The sequence below is a fragment of the Oncorhynchus keta genome, chromosome 34 (genome assembly GCF_023373465.1).
Source record: "Oncorhynchus keta strain PuntledgeMale-10-30-2019 chromosome 34, Oket_V2, whole genome shotgun sequence".
In the NCBI taxonomy this organism is placed as follows: Eukaryota; Metazoa; Chordata; class Actinopteri; order Salmoniformes; family Salmonidae; genus Oncorhynchus; species Oncorhynchus keta.
The window spans coordinates 39,248,687-39,271,074 of NC_068454.1; the positions used below are offsets into that span (position 1 = coordinate 39,248,687).

Below are 22,388 nucleotides of genomic sequence, written 5' to 3' on the forward strand. Positions count from 1 at the left end.
ATATGTCTGTGTTGTTCAGCCCTCATGTATGCCAGCATCTTCGGTAACGTCTCAGCCATCATCCAGCGGCTGTACTCTGGCACAGCAAGATACCACACCCAGATGCTCCGGGTTCGAGAGTTCATCCGCTTCCATCAGATCCCCAACCCACTAAAGCAGAGACTGGAGGAGTACTTCCAACACTCCTGGACCTACACCAACGGCATCGACATGAACACGGTAAACAGAACAGAACCTCAAATCAGCATACCAACGTAGTTAAATCCTCTTTCTTGCCAATGTGATCCTCATGCAAAATGCTTTTTTTAAAAAAAAACGTTTTTATTTTTTATTTCTGCTTTTCGATTGGAATAACATCTACGCTGGTAAGAGCAGGAGGTATATATTATATATTATTATATACATATTATGTGAAAGTATGCACTGTAACTATTTCCATTTTCGCTTAATTGCTTGACATTTTTCTTTGGCTTTCAAAATATATTATAATATTTGGCTCTCAAAACATCTCATAATAGCCCATCATGTGTCGACAGACAAATTAGCAACACCATAAACCACGACCATTGTCATTGTCATCATCAACACTTTTCTTTTCAGTTTTTGAGTGAAGTGTTTCAGTTTACATACCATCTCCTGTGTTCTGTGTGCCAACACTGAGCTTCCACATGCATGCCGGATTCTCATTACAAGAGTGCCTTGCGCTGAGGCTAAGGGCATATGTCACAGGTTGGCTTGCATGTGGCTGCATGAGCTTGCTGAAAGGATATAGTAGTGTTTTCTTCTTTTGAAATCAAATACAATTTTATTCGTCACATGCTTCGTAAACAACAGCTGTAGAGGAAGAGTGAAATGCTTACTTTATGGCCCCTTCCCAACAAAGCAGAGTAAGAAAATTGAGAAATAACAGAAAAGTAAACCACACAATAATAAATACATAATGACTTATGATATCTTGGCGATATACACGGGGTATACACGGGGTACCGAGTCGATGTGCAGGGGTACAAGGTCATTGAGGTAGATATGTACATATACTGTAATTAAGTGACAGTAGCAGCAGCATTATGTGATGAGTCAAAAAATGGTGTGCAATAAGGGTCAATGCAGATAGTCCGGGTAAATATTTGGTAAGCTATTTAACTAACTACACTGCAAGACCAAAAGTATGTGGACACCTGCTCGTCAAACATCTTATTCCAAAATCAAATCAAATCAAATTCTATTTGTCACATGTGCCGAGAACAACAGATGTAGACTTTACATTGAAATGCTTACTTACAACCCTTAATCAACATTAATTAATGTAATGACTGCTATTAATCAATTAATTACCTACTACATTTAATTATTACTACAGTAAATTAATCATGTAACAATTAACTCATTAGGAATTTGGGGCACCACGGGAGCAGTTGTTTACAGAGGTACTATCTCCCAACTTAAACTCTAAAGATTATATAAATATCTCTTACATCAATAAGAGTCAATTATGAATTATTACCTCATCAGTCTCATTTTTGGATATCTGCACAAACCCTAACCTAAGTATTGGATCAGCGATACACAAATTGGCTTAATTATTTATTTACTGACTAAATCATCACACAGAATATGTAAACACACACAGCATAAAAGAATGAAAACAGGTCCCTAGTGGACAAGCAAAAGCATGACCGTTTGGTTACACAATGGAAAGAGAGGGGTATATACATATATGTACATACATTTGGAAACAACACTCACCGTAACCAGAATATTAGCACCCTAACAACTGCTCATTCGTATTAGAAATGCAATATATGTTTACGAGTAGATTATATTTCCCTGTCGAAACCACTCGATCCGTCTATGGGAAGTGGTTCGATGTAAGTCTCTGGTTGTCCACTAGAGGTCACAATGTCCTTCTTAGTTGTAGGCTTTTTCTGTCTTGGAGTGTTCATTAGAATAGATACCTCAGGTGGTGAGAGGGATCTGTTCTTCTTCCAAATATCCTAGACTACTTTACACACACAAGATGTAGACTGTGAATGTTTGGTCTAGTCTTTAATTTCTTCACTCGTTAAGAGTTTGAGGGTCTTACCATTTTCAGCCGTGTAGCCACCGCTCCACGCTGTCTGGTCTTGTAGTTTTAACCATTTCAATGTGTGGGCCATGACCTAACGTTCTCTGGTCTAATATAAATTTCATTCTGTACAGCACTTTGAGATATCAGCTGATGTACGAAGGGCTATATAAATACATTTGATTTGATTTGATTATTGAGTCCTTTTAAGCACTCTGGTCTTGGAGGGTGTTCCCTCATGTTGACACGAACTCTGAGCTCACTTGGGCCCAGTCATTAGCCATGCCCAAGTTTGCATGTAACACAATTCTCATTTAGAAGGCTAAAATCACATTGCTATTTTCACAACAGTATTCTCATGTTTTTTTTAATCATAGCATTTAGATGTAAACCTGATATGTACAGTGTGAAAGCTCTTAAAGTTACAATGTTTATTTTCTAATGTCTTTCTAATCCTTTTTATGACATCACAAAATAGACATTAATTTTCCATATTCCATCTCTCATCATTCCCAACATTCGAATGTTGAAATATATTGTCCCAGTGTCCTTTGTTTTTTGTTGTAGTTTTTGGCAGCAAACTATTCATAAGACACAAAGACATTTCAATCACCCAAACTAGAAACCAAAAGGAGTCGGCCTGCTGCATTACAATTTACGATTGACGTGAGGTGTCATAAAACCCCCACATCAACCCCCCCTCTGAGGGAGACAGAGCTCTGTAGAGCTGATCCAGCTGTAACCGGATCTATGGATCCTCACAGGAGAGTCATGACAAGAGATTGTGTCATCTGTGGATCTGTTGGGGCGGTATGCAAATTGGAGTGGGTCCAGGGTGTCTGGTATAATGGTGTTGATGTGAAACATGACCAGCCTTTCAAAGCATTTCATGGCTACAGATGTGAGTTATACGGGGCGATAGTCATTTAGACATGTTACCTTGGCGTTCTTGGGCACAGGGACTTTGGGGGTCTGCTTGAAACATGTAGGTATTACAGACTGGATCAGTGAGAGGTTGAAAATGTCTGTGAAGACACTTGGCAGCAGGTCAGCGCATGCTCGAAGTACATATCCTGGTAATCTGTTTAAAATGTCTTACTTACATTGGCTATGGAGAGTGTGATCATCCAGAATAGCTGGATCTCTCATACATGGTTCAGTGTTGCTAGCCTCAAAGCGAGCATAGTAAGCATAGGCATTCAGCTCGTCTAGTAGGCTTGCATCACTGGGCAGCTCGCAGCTGGGTTTTCCTTTGTACTCTGTGATAGTTTACAAGCCTTTCCACATCCAATGAGCATCAGAGCTGGTGTAGTAGGATTCAATCTTAGTCCTGTATTGACGTGTTGCCTGTTTGATGGTTTGTCGGAGGGCGTAGCATGATTTCTTATAAGAGTCTGGATTAGTGTCCCGCTCCTTGAAAGCGGCGGCTCTAGCCTTTAGCTAAGTGCAGACGTTGACTGTAATCCATGGCTTCTGGTTGGGATATGTACGTACAGTCACTGTAGAGATGACTTCGTCAATGCACTTATTAATTATGCCAGTGACTGATCTTATAAACTCCTCAATGCCATCGGATGAATCCTGGAACATATTCCAGTCTGTGCTAGTGAAACAGTCTGGTAGCTTAGCATCCGCTTCATCGGACCACTTCCGTATTGAGCGCGTCATCGGTACTTCCTGTTTCTAAAAACGTACAGTATTTTTCATTGTGAAAAAAGGTCTGAACAGTCTGTGTGAGTGTATACAGTAGTTAAATTTGCATCACTTTACATCACTGAAACACTTCATTATCATAGTAATTTACATGTGGGCCAACAGAGGAATAGTTTAACCTAGGTTCATTCCTATGTATTGTAAAGGTAAGTATATCCTTTTATTGTTTTTGTCACTACAAGTATCCTACTTTAAATTCCAGGAGATGAAAACACATTTGAGATACCGTAACCATTTGAGAAGGGTGATCATCACTATGAAAACAAATATATAAAACCCAATTGGTTGACTCAAGATGTGATCCACGTTGGCTGCATCCTATAATTGTTCAATTTCTCCACACATACTGTAGGTGTTAAAAGGATTCCCTGAGTGTCTTCAGGCAGATATCTGCCTCCACCTCAACCAGGATCTGTTGGAGAGCTGCAAGGCCTTCCATGGAGCTACCAAGGGCTGCCTGAGAGCCCTGGCCATGCGCTTCCAGACCACCCACGCCCCCCCAGGGGACACCCTGGTCCACTATGGAGACGTCCTCACCGCACTTTACTTCCTGTCTCGGGGCTCCATAGAGATCTTGAAGGATGACATTGTGGTGGCCATTCTGGGTAAATGCAGTTGAACTATAAATAGAAATGGATGTTTTTTTCCTGGTCAGATAATATTTGTTTTATTTTTAAATTTAACAAGTTAAGAAAAGTATATTAATTACAATGACAGCCTTGGGTGGGTTAACAGTCTTGTTCAGGGGTAGAACAACATATTTTCACCTTGTCAATTCAGGGATTCGATCCAGCAACCTTTCGGTTACTGGCCCTATGCTCTAACCACCTGTCACCATATGGTCAAGTGAAACTCCTGGCACAAATTATATACTAGTTGTTAATGGAAAACTCCACCCAAAAACAATCTTTTTGTATTTGTTTTGCATGTGAGCAATCAACTTTCAAAATACAGAAATACAGACGGTAAGATACATTTAGCATCACATCGGGTATATTGCATTTAGCATCATATGCAAAACGCAGCATCATATGATACAAAATGCATCATACCGGCTGTATTTCTATATTTTGAACATTTTTGAAACATAATTGCTCACATGCTAAACATTTTGGGACTATATCAACAACAGGACAATGAAAAAGACACCAAAAGATAGTTTTTGGGTGGAGTTTTCCTTTAAGGCTAAGAGTTTGTCATGACCATGTGATCTGAGCAGTAACAACTCCAGGCTCTTATACATGCTGATTGGAAAACATGCTAATGCTTATTGGTAGCTTTTTGAGGCATGACAAGACACATTGCTACTTACTGTACTGTCAGGGCAGTATTGAAAGGACCCAACCAAGTGGAGAACTGTGGTTGGTGAGACATTTTTCTAACAATGGTTTCAGGAGCACTTAGTCTGGCATGAGCATTAATATTAAAATTAATTTCTTCTGTGTTTATACAATTAAAGCGGACATTTTTTTTTTTTTTGCATGTTTGCTGGACGGGTTGTTTTGAATTATTGATTCCGTCCTCGAGCATGGTAGGGTCTTCGTGCTCGTTTGATATTTGCAGATATGTTGCGCTAGATGTCAGCTCAGGCAGGGATACACAGTGCCACCTCCCAAAGGAAAGATGGGTGGTTTTTCAAACACTGATCCACTGCAGCAGACCTCTTGTTCAAATCCAACAACTGACTGGAACAATGTGTTCTGTCTAGGCTACCCGGAATCGTAACATTCTCCTCGTAAGCTTAAACACCTGAATGTATTTTATACCAATTGTCTTACCTAATTATGATTTTACTTCTCACATTTAGACAAGAACCGTGACTAGAGAAGTTAGAAAGGCTTCTATTCCTAAGGTCCTGTCTGCTAAGGCATTAAGGACTGTTCATCAGACATGATGGAGGCTCTGACATTTCTATTAAGTGCCACTGTGTGAGACTGTTTGGCAACTTCGAAGAGCAGTGTAATGCTAGTTTAATAGCTACAAAAGTGAAGGAACACAGAAGAGGCATATAGCTAGGCTTAAAGGGGTAGTTCACACAAATGACAAAATTACATAATGGTTCTCCTTAGTGGCCAGAAAATTCTTACCATGCTCTCAGCAGAGCATTTTAAGATTTGCAGCCATTAAAAGAGCAGCGACAGCCATTTATTTCCCTTTGCTCTTTGATATCGCAAAACAGTCTCACACGGAACCGCTTCACGGAAATGTCAGAGCCTCCACCCTGTCTGATGAACAGTCCTAACGCCTTAACAGACAGGACCTTGGAAATAGAAGCCTACCCGACTTCAGAAAGAAAACTCTGCATAGAGATATGTTTAACCGTTTGTTCAACAGTGCAAGCTCTACCAATCCCCCTTGCAATAAACGCATAACCTAACCGGTGGAAGCTGGGTTGCTGATGGGAGCAGGAAGCCAGGCCAGAGTAGCGGTAAGCAGCATGCAGCAGCAGGTTGAGAGAGCAGACCCGTAAAGCTTAAATACCCACCCAATAAGGTAGGAGTGATTCATTACTAGCCTCTAATTGGTACCATCTCAGCTGATGTGTCAGCTGAGGCGGGGCACTCGGGTTTCCTTTCTGAACCGGCTCCGCTTAATTTCATAAAGAAAACGCCACGTTGAAAAATGTTTAACCATTTGTTCAGCAATGAATAACGCAAGATTTCGCAATATAGGCTCTACTCCTTCAGGGTAATTCACTGCCGGAGCAAAGCATCCATTATAAAATATAGCCTACGGGCAGTGGGTGCGGTAAACTATCCCAATCCCCCAATCTGCAGAACTTTACGCCAGACGCTTATGTGTAGCTATGGCAGAAGCGCCGTTGAAAATATTATCATCGAATGACCCCCTAAAGGAATCCTATCACGCAAATTAATCTTAAGTAGATTGTTAATCATACGTGCATACTGAGCCACGTATAACTCTGATGTATCTCTTGTGACGTATCGCCAGGTACACTCGCTTGAGGCAAGATGAGCGTCAATCTTGGCACATGTGACCATCTGCCTACCCTGCCACTCAGCCGTTTGAACCCAGCCACCCTAAAGAAGCACCGACAGGTGCCAACACTGAACTATATGAGTAGCCTAATCTATGGCCGATGTGAAATATCTACTACAATACATCCTAAGTATAAAGCACCCAGCCAACCACCTGTGCTAATATCCACTGAACCTTATTACGATAACCACCAAAGCAATGCTATTGACTGTGGGCCGAACACCGACACGGCAAACTATGTAAAACGTGGAAATCGCAGATTAACTTTTGGCATCCAAAATCTCCCTGGCGTTGTAATCTAATATAGCATTCATAGGAAGCACAGGACCACATCCCATGGTCGTCGGTGTGGACGCAGGGACAGAGAGAAGTCATGGAAGCAGCACCGATGCTAAATAAAAATTTTCTGCATATCAGGAGAGCCCGCAGCGTTTGCAGAGGAGACAGAGCCGTGATGTAAACCAGTATCTCGCATCGGTGATGAATAATTGATCGCCCAGCGTGGCCAGTGGTCGCTACTGCGGGTAGTGTAACATGGAATAAAGGACAGAAACCAGTGTTAGTTTGAGCAGTGACAAATGGCATGCCTTTACCCTTCCTATTTGTTTGGGAATGTGAGTGTCCATAATTAAATCGGAAAATCGTGGGTTAATGCAATGATTAAAGAAAAATTTGTGCAAAGTGTATTCCCCAACCGTAAAACAATCCTGTAGAAAGCCATAAGACGACTTCCTCTAATAATATCATTGTATGAACCAGAACACTTCCCTTAATGTGAGTCCATTGAGGGTAACCTTTCGCATTGCCTGAAGATTGCTCTTTTGAAGCCCAGGAGGCAGAGAGAGCTCTCATCTTGGTGTATGAGGATATTCTACTTATGCACGGGCTGACAATCATGATCATATAGCAATACTGCAACAACTCAGGTAGGTTTCGCAATCTCAGAATACATCCATTTTTAACGTCGTAGTAGCAGAGGATCAGAGTGAAGCCAGGATCAATTGAGAAACCGTAGCAGCGCCAATTCAGAATTGGGCGCCAATAGCTCAGACCGAGTCCTCAGCTCTGACGAAGGAACCAGAGCCGTGATGAGTTCCAGTATCTTGTCACTGATTACCAGCATCAATGTTGAACAGAGGTTTGCCAGGTGCTGCCCAAGCTCAGCATGCAGGCAGCATAACATGAAAGAGAGGACAAAGTGGTTCCAAATGTTCCAAATTTGATAGTCCATAATGCAAACAGATCTTATGAAATCAATTAAAGGGAAGGAACACTTTGTTCATTCAGACCTCTGGGAAAGTGTCATGTAAACCCAACACTGTTGCCTTAACGTGAACTCAAACTTGTGCTACTGAGAGAGAGGAGAGATACTGTATTCTGATATACGTTTGTTGCTTTTCCTTAGGTCATGGAGAGTAGGCAGACAGATGGATTATTGAGCAGCCGGCGCACTGAAGGGTCCTGACACCCAAATTGAACAGAATCCCTGCTATTGGAGCATGATATGGCACATTTGCCGTACTGAAATTGGAATAGAAAAGGCATACGTGTTTAGATAACAGAAGATATTGTACATAGAGAAGACCATACAGTAGACTACTGCAGAGAGCCACAGCTCACCCATATCATACCATCACATGGCATAAAACATACAGTATAATTAACAAACCCCGAAAACCGCAACTAATGTTAGCTAAGTATCCACTTTGTCTAAATAGCCTAAGGTCCTACTGAAATTGCTCAGCAGTAGCTTATGCATCTGCAGCATGCACAGTGTGCACAGTGAGAGTGACCTGATAATGAAAACCTAGACCTAAAAATAGTCTACTTGAACTAAAGGCTAATGTCTAATGTCTAACCTGATAATGAAAGAAATAGACCCAATATAGTTCATTCGGAAAGTATTCAGACCCCTTCACTTTTTCCAAATTATGTTTCATTAGAGCCTTATTCTAAAAATGATTAAATTGTTTTTTTTCCCCTAATCAATATTCACACAATACCCCATAATGACAAAGCAAAAATAGTTTTTAAAATAAAAATTAACAATAAATCACATTTACATAAATACTTAGACCCTTTACTCTGTACTTTGTTAAAGCACCTTTTGGCAGTGATTACAATCTCAAGTCTTCTTGAGTATGATGATACAAGCTTGGCACACCTGTATTTGGGGGGGGTCTCCCATTCTTCTCTGCAGATCCACTCAAGCTCTGTCAGGTTGGATGGGGAGCGTTGCTGCACAGCTATTTTCAGGTCTCTCCAGAGATGTTAGATCAGGTTCAAGTACGGGCTCTGACTGGGCCACTCAAGGACATTCAGAGACTTGGCCTGAAGGCACTCATGCATTGCCTTTACTGTGTGCTTGGGGTCGTTGTCCTGTTGGAAGGTGAACCTTTGCCCTATTCTGAGGTCCTAAGCGCTCTGGAGCAGGTTTTCATCAAGGATCTCTCTGAACTTTGTTCCGTTCATCTTTGCCTCGATCCTGGCTAGTCTCCCAGTCCCTGCCACTGAAAAACATCCCTACAGTGTGATGCTGCCACCACCATGCTTCACCGTAGGGATGGTATTGGCCAGGTGATGATCGGTTCTTGGTTTCCTCCAGACTTGACGCTTGGCATTCAGGCCAAAGAGTTCAATCTTGGTTTCATCAGACCAAAGAATCTTGTTTCTCATGGTATGCCTTTTGGCAAACTCCAAACGGGCTGTCATTTGCCTTTTACTGAGGAGTGGCTTCCGTCTGGCCACTCTACCATAAAGGACTGATTGGTGGAGTGCTGCAGAGATGGTTGTCCTACTGGAAGGTTCTCCCATCTCCACAAAGGAACTCTGGAGCTCTGTCATGGGTGACCATCGGGTTCTTGGTAACGTCCCTAACCAAGTCCCTTCTCCCCCCAAATGCTCAGTTTTGCCAGGCGGCCAGCTCTCGGAAGTGTCTTGGTGGTTCCAACCTTCTTGCATTTAAGAATGATTGAGACCATTGTCTTTTGGGGGACCTTCAATGCTGTACCCTTCCCAAGAACTTTGCCTCGTCACAATCCTGTCTCAGAACTCTACAGACAATTCTTTCAGACATGGCTTGGTTTTTGCTCTGACATGAACTGTCAACTGATAGAAAGGTGTTTGTCTTTCCAAATCATGTCCAATCAATTGAATTTATCACAGGTGGACTCCAATCAAGTTGTAGGAACATCTCAAGGATGATCAATGGAAACAGGATGCACCTGAGCTCAATTTCTAGTCTCATAGCAAAGGGTCTGCATGCTTATGTAAATAAGGTATTTGTATTTTTAATTTGTAGTATATTTTCAAAAGAAATTTAGCGGTTTTCGCTTCGTCATTATGGAGTATTGTGTGTAGATTGATGAGGAACATATTTTATTTCATACATTTTAGAATAAGGCTGTAACGTAACAAAACGGGTCAAGGGGTCTGAATACTTTCCGAATGCACTGTAAATTACTAGATATGCCTGCATATAAGAGTGTCTGAATAAGCTCTAACAGAGCTTCTCATAAGGGACCATGAATGCTTGATCGTCAACACTGATCGCCATATGGGTGTTTAGCAAGCCCACCACATGCTAGGTAATGCTAGTATCAACAGCCCATCCAACATGCTGAAACTATAGCAAGCTTTGATTAGTCACCGCACAGCTATACACATCAGCTTACATACTAAGGACCAAGGTGATCATTTCAAATCTGAGGAAGAAAGGTTAGGTTTAGGCAGAAGTATCAATAAGTTGGTACTCCTGTGAATATTTACTAGTGAGGGAAATACCCAGTAAGCTTCGCTGACGACGGACTAACGTCATTCGAGTAGCACAAGATATCACAATAACTGACTGCTAAACAATTCATGTAGCACCCACACATTTGGACCAGCACAATCCGGTAGATATGAGTCACGCTTAGTGAGCGGCATCCGGGTATAAGATGGCTGTACAAGCGTTACGTACAAGCATGCATGATAACGCACATGAACTTGCTTACTACTGTTAGGGTTTGTTCATTACGTCCTTGTAAATCATTGGTAAAATTAGCATTATGACCATATCTTTAGTTAAATCATTCAAGAACCTTTATTAATGCAATTGCAGACAGAAGTTGACAATCAGGAACATAGCACGCATGTTTCTGAGTAAGTTCTGCATCAAACAACAGGTCTCAAGTTGTTTTATTAAACCAAAGTCCCGCCTTAGTGATGTCACTGACTATGTCATTACCTTTCTACCAAAACCCTGCATCTATAGCTATACAAACATAGTTTCAGTGTTATCTAAAAGCTAGGCAATAAATGTCCACTCCCCAAAGTTGATTTATTGTGGAATGTCTCTTATCTCCCACACTCCCCTGCAGAGTTCTGTCTCAGTCACACATTTCTAAGAGGGGTCTTCTTTAAAAGAGAGTGAGAGAAAGAGCAAACAGCTGTGGAACAATTCTAAAACTATATAATGAATATATATATTGTTAATCTGGACCCTACACATGTGGTCTTATAATCCCTCCCCTTCTATTAATAAAACATAAGCATAATCAGTTATTCTAATACATCAAACATTTTGGTACAACCCTTTTCCCGACCCCTAGGTGAACCCGACACTACTATCCTAAAATGATGTGCCATCATACTGCAATGCTTCAGCAGATGCTGTGTAAGGAATAGCTAGTGTTGCCTTCTAAGTAACAACAACCTCACTGTGTGCTCTTGCAACAATAGCCACCATGCCATAACACTATGTGCAGATAATACAGAACATACAGCCATGCATGAATAACACAACATCCACCCACAGTATAGCCATCAGTGACAGTGTGCATAATTCCAGTGTTCTCATGCGCTGCGCGATGTGCAGAGAAACGAAAATCAATATTGATGCTGCACTAAACGATAAACGTATGCATATAGACTGAAATACTATCGAATCACCATGATAGATGACGCCGAGAGACATGGCAGCTCATCTTCTAGTTCCTAATCAAATGTATTTTTTCTGTATTTTGTTTTCTTGTCTGTTATTTCTTACATTATTAGCCCAGAATGTTTTTTGTTTTATTAAATACAGCCGGAAATAACTTTTGGATAACAGAGCGACAGTTACTCACCAGCATTACGACCAGAATTACGACTTTCCGGAATTGGATCCTTTGTTCGTACCCCCCATGGCAATTGAACTTATCCCCGAGGCTTCTCCAAGACGCCGCCGGTGGAGAAGAGGTATTCGGAGTGGACTTCTAGGCCGACTCAGGAGGTGTGCACACCATCCACCCCAGTCTACTACTGGCTAATGTTCAGTCCCTGGACAATAAAGTAGATGGGCTCATGGAAAGGATCTCCTTCCAGAGAGAAATCAGGAACTGTAACATACTCTGTTTCACGGAATCATGGCTCTCTCCGGATATACTGTCCCTGTCCATATAGCCAGCTGGGTTCTCAGTACGTTGTGGAGGCAGGAATAAAGAACTCTTGGAGGAAGAAAGGTGGTGGTGTATGTTTCATGATCATGATAGTTACTCATGGTGTGATTGTGATAATGTACAGGAACTGAAGTCCTTTTGTTCAACCAACCTATAATGCCTTCAAATCAAATGCCGTCCGTATTACCCCCCCAAGAGAATTCTCTTCGGTTATAGTCAGAGCCGTACATATTTCCCCTCAAGCCGATACCACGATTGTGCAAACTGGAAACCACATATCCTGTGGCCGCATTTATTGTACCTGGGGATTTTAACAAAACACATTTTATGAAAATGCTACGGAAGTTCTATCAACACATTGCCTGTAGTACTCGCGCTTCAAAAACTCTCAAACATTGTTACTCTCCCTTCCAGGATGGCTACAAGGCCCTCCCCCGCTCTCCCTCTGGCAAATCAGATCACAACTCCATTCTGCTCCCCCCTTCATATAGGCAGAAACTAAAACAGGAAGTACCCATGCTAAGGTCTATTCAACGCTGGTCTGAACAATCGAAATCCATGCTTCAACATGTCCCAGTCCGCGTGTTTTGATCACGCGGACTGGAACATGTTCAGGGTTGCCTATGAGAATAACATTGATGTGTACACGGACATGGTGACTGAGTTCATCAGGAAGTGTATAGGGGATGTGGTTCCCACTGTGACTACCCAATATACCCAAACCAAAAACCATGGATAGATGGCAGCATTTGCGCAAAACTGAACGTTTTTAACCACATTTAACCACGGCTAGGTCACTGTACGACAATCAAACAGGCAAAACGTCTGTACAGAGACAAATTGGAGTCACAATTCAATGGCTCAGACACGAGACGTATGTGGTTAGTTTTACAGACAATCATCGATTACAAAGGGGAAACCAGCCACATCGCGGACCCCAACGTCTTGCTCCCGGACAAGCTAAACACCTTCTTCGCCCACTTTGAGGATAGCACAGTGCCACCGATGTGACCCACTACCAAGGACTGTGGGCTCCTTTTCTGTGACCGACGTGAGTAAGACGTTTAAGCGCGTTAACCCCGCTCTGTGCAACTGGGACCTGGACTTCATGACGGTCGTCACCAGATGGTGAAGGTAGGAAAGAACACCTCCACTACGCTGATCCTCAACATAGGGGCCCCACAAGGGTGTGTGCTCAGCTCCCTCCCTGTTCACCCATAACTGCATGGCCACGCAAGCCTCCAACTCATCAAGTTTACAGACGACACAATAGTCATAGGCCTGATTACCAACAATGATGACACAGCCTATAGGGAGGAGGTAAGGGCTCTGGTGGAGTGGTGCCAGGAATATAACTTCTCCCTCAATGTCAACAAAACGAAGGAGCTGATTGTGGACTTCAGGACAGCACACCCCCATCCGCATCGACGGGAAACCAGTGGAGAAGGTGAAAAGCTTCAAGTTCCTCGGCATACACATCATTGACAATCTGAAATGGTCTACCCCCCCACACAGACAACAGCGCCTCTTCAACCTCAGGAAGCTTAAGAAATTCGGCTTAGCCCCTAAGACCCTCACAAAGTTTTATAGATGCACAAATGAGAGTATCCTGTACTAACTCCTGTATATTTCGACGCATTGCCTGTATGCTAGCCTAGCATAGGCTTCTTCCTTTTTCTGACAGGGGATGATTTCCCATGATGGGGTGTGTGTTCATGGAGCGTGCTGTATCTGCCTGAAAGCAGGTATTGGGAACAAACGAGTAGTTTGATATATATGATAGGCTACTCCCGGGGCTAATTCTACTTAGCTAGCTAGTTTGTAGCCGCTATTGACTGACAACAATAGAGCAGCAACATGGTTGATTCTCGCAATCAGTGACATCCTCACAGCAGCCAAACATTGCAACATGACCATGTTGAACGACGTGGACGAGGTTCAAACTCTGCTAGTGAGCATTCGCAAAGAAAATATTATATCAGAACACAGCACCATAGCGAGAAACATCTAGTTACACAGCAGCGTTGATGCAAAGCAAGAAGCCATCATATATTAGCAGTAGCTGCAAATGGCAGCAGAACTGTAAAGTTGAAATACCCACCCAATAAGATAGACGTTATTGATACTAGCCTCTAGTTGGTACCAGGGCATTCGGGTTTCCTTTATGAACTGGCACCGCTTAATTTCTCTAGTCACTGTTCTTGTCTAAATGTGAGAAGGAAACTCAGCTAGCAATGAGGAATCGGCCCAGAAGCTGCCCTCTTCCCGGGGTGGCGGAACTGATTGAATCAGCCTGGAATCGGGTGTAGGTCTCGGCCCGGATTCAAAATAAATGACTGCCCAGAATCGCCCCAAGTGCATTGGGCAGTTTCCGTCTACCAGAATTTAGCCTACTTTGCCGGCATCTTACCAGAACACCCTCAGAAGCGGCCCAATGCACATTTAGTCATTTAGTTATTTTAAATATTACTATTACACATTTTATGCATACAAATTATACCCATCCACCCCCCGAAAAAAAAATTGTCTGAGAAAACAACATTTCAGTGTGCATGCACCCGGCCCGCCACAGGAGTCGCTACAGCATGATGAGACAAGGACACCCAGGCTGGCCAAACCCTCCCCTAACTCAGACGACGCTGGGCCAATTGTGCTTCGCCTCATGTGTCTCCCGGTCACTGCCGGCATGGGTATCGAACTAGCATTTGCAGCAATGCAGTTTGTACGGCAATGCAGTGTCTTAGACCGCTGCGCCACTCGGGAGGCTCCATGCACAAGGTTTTTAATGCTTGTCAATTTCCTTGCACAATGTTTCCAAATACTAAAATACTACTTAAACAGGACTCTTAAAGAATTTATTTGAAATGTTAATTCTATTTTTTTTTATCACAAAAACAATGAGAAAATATGGGGAAATAAATAAATAATGAAATGTCATATAAAGCAGCCCATGTAATCATCTGCCAGGGAGTAGAGAGTATCCCCAATCGGCTCGAGCCCCATTTGGGCCAGATAACTCACACCGGAATCGGCCCAAGCACAATCCCCGCATCCTAGCCATAAGTAATAGTGCCTGAGGCGGCCCAGACTCGGGCCACATGATGTCGACCGAGTCTGACTCTCGGCCCAAGTGCCCCGACTCTCGCCCAGAATCGGCCCCGATCCATTGTGCTAGCGGGGAAATCCTAACCAGATAAGACTAGTAGTAACTAGTATAAAATACATTCAGGTGTTGAATATGCAAATCTCATACTGTAGATCAGCGTATTTGATAACAAAACATACAGTATTAATATATCACAGAGAAATCCATTTGTATGTATAGGCTTAATGGATGCTTTTGAGAACCAAAAACATGTGAATTGTTTGTAGTAGGCTAGTGTTCTATTATAAGCAAGTGTTCTATTGTAATCATGATACAAAGCCTTGGTGTGAGAGTTGAGTGTGGGCCTCTACTCTGAGCCACTCTGCTGTGCTGCAGTCGTGTGTTAGGGAAGTATCTGGTCCCTGCTGAGGTGGAACACTGAGGCTGGAGGCCACTCCTCATAGGTCACTTAAAGCCACACAGCAGTCCAACCTATTGCATCTCATTCACACAAAATGCTGCACATGGGTTGACATTTACTAAGACCTGGCACCACTGAAAGGCCGCCTTAAGCCCGATGACGAGTGGTTTAAGATGCCCTTTAAACTATACACTGTATACACGCCACCCGCTGAGAGCTGACAAACTGGTCTCTCACGTTTGTAAAGAGCATAATATAATTCATTATACAAGAGAAATTGCAAATTGAACAAATGCATTGCATCTCATTATCACAACAATCGATTCCTTTTTGTAGTTGAACAAGCAAAGTATGTTGATCCCTAACTCAAACGGTGCTCATCACATCAAATGTGTTTCTATCGGATATACTGTATACTGTATTACTTTGTTTAAATCATGGATCAAGACCACTGATGTACAGACCTTGAGTTGACAACGCATATAGAGACAGAAAGAAAATAGGCACTCTACTTTTCATATCCTCAAAGGCAAACCTAGACAGGCCGTCCTTCTCCACACCAGTCGAGTGCATTAGTCTACACTCCACAGGAGGTGGGTGGCACCTTAAGTGGAATGGTATCAAACACATGGTTTCCATGGTTTCCTTGTGTTTGATGCCATTCCTTATGCTCCATTAGAGTCTTCATTATGAGCCGCCCTTTCCTCAGCATTCTCCTGTGTTACACGCAGACAGACAGAGCCGTTCTCCTAATCTTCTGAGAATATAAACGCGGCAAAAAAAGAAACGTCCTCTCACTGTCAACTGCGTTTATTTTCAGCAAACTTAACATGTGGAAATATTTGTATGAACATAACAAGATTCAACAATTGAGACATGAACTGAACATGTGACTAACAGAAATTGAATAATGTCTCCCTGAACAAAGAGGGGGTCAAAATCAAAAGTCTATATCTGTATCACCAGCTGCATTAAGTACTGCAGTGCATCTCCTCCTCATGGACTGCACCAGATTTGCCAGGTCTTACTGTGAGATGTTACCCCACTCTTCCACCAAGTTCCCAGACATTTCTGGGAGGAATGGCCCTAGCCCTCACCCTCCTATCCAACAGGTCCCAGACGTGCTCAATGGGATTGAAATCCGGGCTCTTCGCTGGCCATGGCAGAATGCTGACATTCCTGTCTTGCAGGAAATCATGCGCAGAATGAGCAGTATAGCTGGTGGCATTGTCATCCTGGAGGGTCATGTCAGGATGAGCCTACAGGAAGGGTACCACATGAGGGAGGAGGATGTCTTCCCTGTAACGCACAGCATTGAGATTGCCTGAAATGACAACAAGCTCTGTCCGATGATGCTGTGACACACCCCCCCAGACCATGACGGACCCTCCACCTCCAAATCGATCCTGCTCCAGAGTACAGGCCATTCCTTCTACGATAAACGCGAATCCGACCATCACTCCTGGTGAGACAAAACCACGACTCGTCAGTGAAGAGCACTTTTTGCCAGTCCTGTCTCGTCCAGCGACGGTGGGTTTGTGCCCATTGATGACATTGTTGCCGGTGATGTCTGGTGAGGACCTGCCTTTCTTCAACAGGCCTTCAAGACCTCAGTCCAGCCTCTCTGAGCCTATTGCGGACAGTCTGAGCACTGATGGAGAGATTGTGCATTCCTGGTGAAACTCGGATAGTTGTTGTTGCCATCCTGCACCTGTCCCGCAGGTGTGATGTTCGGATATACCGATCATGTTGCAGGTGTTGTTACACGTGGTCTGCCACTGCGAGGGCGATCAGCTGTCCGTCCTGTCTCCCTGTAGCACTGTCTTAGGCGTCTCACAGTGCGGACATTACAATTTATTGCCCTGGCCACATCTGCAGTCCTCATGCCTCCTTGCAGCATGCCTAAGGCACGTTCACGCAGATGAGCAGGGGCCCTGGGCATCTTTCTTTTGGTGTTTTTCAGAGTCAGTAGAAAGGTCTCTTTCGTGTCCTAAGTTTTCATAACTAACCTCAATTGCCTACTGTCTGTAAGCTGTTAGTGTCTTAATGATCATTCCACAGGTGCAAGTTCATTAATTGTTTATGGTTCACTGAACAAGCATGGGAAACAGTGTTTACACCCTTTACAATGAAGATCTGTGGAGTTATTTGGATTTTGACTAATTATCTTTGAAAGACAGGGTCCTGAAAAAGAGACGAGTTTATGATCATCTTATATTTACTGAGAGACTCAAAACAGACCTCCTGATGGCTAGAGTATTCTGATAATTCTCTCTGAGAACTTAACCCAATCTACTCTCTCGCTCTCTACTCACCAGGGAAGAATGACATCTTTGGGGAAATTATCCATCTGTACTCCAAGCCTGGGAAGTCCAATGCGGACGTCAGAGCCCTGAGTTATTGTGACCTGCACACGATCCAGAGGGAAGATCTCCTGGAGGTGCTTGACATGTACCCTGAGTTCGCTGATTTTTTCCGGAAAAATCTGGAGCTGACATTCGACCTCAGAGACGAGAATGGCAAGGTACATTTACATCAGATGGCCCTAACACAAGCCTATTGGGTTCTCTGTCAAAACTGTATGGTCAGTAAACATGGGCAGTGTCCCAAATGGTACAATATTCCCTTTATAGTGAACTCCTTTTAGTGAGCAAGGCTCGTAGGGCTCTGGTCAAAAGTAGTGTACTATAGACTATATGGAACAGGGTGCCATTTGGGATGCATATTATGCTGTATCATATTCTAACAATGAAGTCCTGACAATAACAGAAAAAAATAAGACTTGCCATATGAGATTGTCTAAAATAAAATATTTCATACAACTGGTGGGTCTAATCATGAATGCTGATTGGTTAAAACCACATTCCAGCCAGTGTCTATTCCACAAGTTACCACCGGCTAAATCTATGATGTTAAAATGCCTATTTACTCTGTTCCATCTGACTGCGCAATCCACTGTCTCATCAACCCAGCCAGGCACTTTATAAACTTAATCTCCACTATAAAAACCATCTAGACATTCTCACATTTTCTTTAGAATAACATTTAGTTTTCAACAGCGGAGATTTGGATAAACTTTGCTGTCTGTCTGTCCAACATTTGCAACATTGTTTCAATATTCAAATCCAATCTCCAGCTGTCCCATAGTAATGAAGGTGTCGGGAGTCGGAACGAGACAGACAGGCAGGCAATGTTTCTCAGCCAGTCGTTATCATGAATCAGCTGACATTTTTATGACCTTTTTCCACGTTTTGTTACGTTACAGCCTTACTCTAAAATTGATTATATCGTTTTTTTCCCCTTCATCAATCGTCACACAATACCCCATAATGAATAGTTGTAAAGAAATGTTTGCAAATTTTGAAAAAACAGATATCACATTTACATTACTATTCAGACCCTTTACTCAGTACTTTGTTGAAGCACCTTAGGCAGCGATTACAGCCTAGAGTTTTCTTGGGTATGACGCTACAAGCTAGGCACACCTGTATTTGGGGAGTTCGTCCCATTCATCTCTGCAGATTCCATCAAGCTCTTTCAGATTGGATGGGGACTGTCGCTTCACAGCTATTTTTTAGGTCTCTCCTGAGATGACCAATCGCTCTGACTGAGCCACTCAAGGACATTCTGACTGAGCGTCTCAAGGACATGCATTGCCTTGGCTGTGTGCTTAGGGTTGTTGTCCTGTTGGAAGGTGAACCATTGCCCCAGTCTGAGGTCTCTGAGCACTCTGGAGCAGGTTTTCATCAAGGAACTCTCTGTACTTTGCTCCGTTCATCTTTCCCTAGATCCTGACTAGTCTCCCAGTCCCTGCCGCTGAAAAACATCCCTGCAGCATGATGCTGCCACCACTTTGCTTCACCATAGGGATGGTGCCAGGTTTCTCTCCAGACATGACGCTTGGCATTCAGGCCAAAGAGTTAAATCCTGGTTTCATCAGACCAGAGCATCTTGTTTCTCATGGTCTGAGAGTCCATAAGTGCCTTTTGGCAAACTCCAAACAGGCTGTCTTCTGCCATTTACTGAGGAGTGGCTTCTGTCATGCCACTCTACCATAAAGGCCTGATTAGTGGAGTGCTGCAGAGATTGTTGTCCTTCTGGCCGGTTCTCCTACCTCCACAGAGAAACTCTGGACCTCTGTCAGAGTGACCATCAGGTTCTTGGTCACCTCCCTGACCAAGGCCATTCTCCCCCAATTGAGCAGTTTGGCCGGGCAGCCAGCTCTAGGAAGAGTCTTCATGGTTCAAAACTTATTCCATTTAAGAATGATGGAGGCCACTGTGTTCTTGGGGACCTTCAATGCTTCAGAAATGTTTTGGTACCCTTCCCCAGATCTGTGCGTTGACACAATCTTGTCTAGGAGCTCTACAGACAATTCCTTCTATCTCATGGCTTGTTTTTGCTCTGTCAACTATGGGACTTTATATAGACAGGTGTGTGCATTTCCAAATCATGTCCAATTAATTGATCTTAACTACAGGTGGACTCCAATCAAGTTGTAGAAACATCTCGAGGATGAACAATGGAGACAGGATGCACCTGAGCTCAATTCTGAGTCTCATAGAAAAGCGTTTGAAATACTTATGTAAATAAGGTATTTCAGTTTTTTAAAATCTTTAATACATTTGCTAAAATTTCGAACAACCTGCCTTTGTTTTGTCATTATGGCGTATTGTGTGTAGATTGATGAGGAATAAGGCTGTTACGTAACAACATGTGGGAAAAGTCCAGGGGTCTGAATACTTTCCGAATGCACTGTATACAAAGACATTTTAATTTTAACAAGGTAAAATGAAACAAAGTGCAGCTAGTTTGCAGTCTTTCCAGCTTCATTTTGAAGTGATTGTGTTAACTTAGTTGTTGACTAGCTCTTCTGAACAACAGTGTCCTGATGCCGTCTTTCTTTTTCACAACGCAGTTATGCCAAAACCACGGGGCGTTCTACAACACTTTGAGTGCTCTCCAAGTCTCCAAGTTCAGAAGTGAATATCACGTGGTGTGAAATTTCAGTCACTGATTAATAACATTCACTCTTGTATTTCAAGATTGAAAAATATAATAACAATTTCGTGGACCGAGTTCCCTTAACGCTCAAAGACAACTTCAATGTCTGTAGCATAGCGTATTCGACTGAATGATTAGCTAATAAATATTTGAGAAATTATTAATAATAAGTATATGCTTTTACCTGATAATAGACTTCTAATGATAATATAACAACTTAAAATACCGAGCAAGTAATGTTAAGTAGCCTAGGTTAATTTAGCTGACCTTCAACTGAGGGAATTCAGCAGAGTTCTCTGAGACATTTTTACAACTCATTGAAACTCTGAAAATATATACTTGGTTAGAGCCAGTTTACACGGTTCTGTGAAGGGAGTAGTACACAGGGTTGTGTGAGATCTTCAGTTTCTTGGGCAATTTCTCGCATGGAATAGCCTTCATTTCTCAGAACAAAAATAGACTAACGAGTTTAAGAAGAAAGTTCTTTGTTTCTGGCCATTTTGAGCCTGTAAATGAACCTACAAATGCTGATGCTCCAGATCCTCAACTAGTCTAAAGAAGGCCAGTTTTATTGCTTATTTAATCGGTACAAAAGTTTTCAGCTGTGCTAACATAATTGCAAAAGGGCTTTCTAATGATCAATTAGCCTTTTAAAATGATAAACTTGGATTAACTAACAGAATGTGTCATTGGAACACAGGAGTGATGGTTGCTGATAATGGGCCTCTGTACGCCTATGTAGATATTCCATAAAAAAATCTGCTTCCAGCTACAATGGTTATTTACAACATTAACAATGTCTACACTATATTTCTGATCAATTTGATGTTATAGACAAATAAATGAGCTTTTCTTTAATAAAAAACAAGGACATTTCTAAGTGACCCCAAACTTTTGAACGATAGTGTATGTAAATCATTATTTGAATATGTTGGTAACCCGTTGTATAAATGTGATAACGCCCTCGAAGCCAGTGTTTGGAGGATATATTGGCACAGTTTGCCGGCCAAACACCGGCTTCGAGGGCATTATCACTTAAATATAATCCTGGTATTTCAGTAATACTATTTCAAAAACCACTCCCTGTATTCTAAAGTATTCGAAAAGGTAATCTACACTGACTTTACTTAGCATTCCTTAAAGGTCCAATGCAGCTGTTCTTTATCTCAATTTTGAATAACTTCTGGGTAACAATTAACTAGCTCACAGTGTTTGTTTTCAATTAAAATGGACAAAAAAAAATAAAAGCTTCTTAGCAAAGATATTCAAATTTTTTTGCTAGGACTGTTTGTGAATGGTCTGAGTAGGGAGGGGAAAACGAAAATGATTTGTTATTGGCAGAGAGGTTTGGAACTCTTTCTTATTGGTCTATTAACTAATTTACCACCTGGTGATGTCACTAGGCAGGCATGTAAATACTCCATCCCACCAAAACAGGTTGAGATATCATACAGTCTTTTCAACAGCACTTGGCATTATCATCATTTTCACAATTTCACAGTATTATTCAAACCTCATAGTGTGGAAATACTGACCAGTTTATTAGGTACACCACCCCCATTCACGTAAATGGATCGCTCCTACAGACAGTCAATCAGGTGGCGAAAAACAGCTCGTTGATGAGGGACGTCACAGGAGAATGACAAGAACCGTGCAAGCGAACAGGTGGGTCACAAACAG

General features: G+C 42.4%; 1 protein-coding gene across 1 annotated transcript in view; it reads left to right on the plus strand.

Annotated features, from left to right (window-relative positions):
• LOC118366677 (potassium voltage-gated channel subfamily H member 7-like) overlaps positions 1 to 22,388 on the plus strand; it is a 97,795-nt gene that overhangs the window by 61,841 nt on the left and 13,566 nt on the right. Inside the window, exons 8-10 of the mRNA XM_052492648.1 lie at positions 20 to 219; positions 4,131 to 4,383; positions 18,023 to 18,228. Coding sequence (XP_052348608.1) covers positions 20 to 219; positions 4,131 to 4,383; positions 18,023 to 18,228 — 659 coding nt within the window. The remainder of the gene's footprint in view (positions 1 to 19; positions 220 to 4,130; positions 4,384 to 18,022; positions 18,229 to 22,388) is intronic.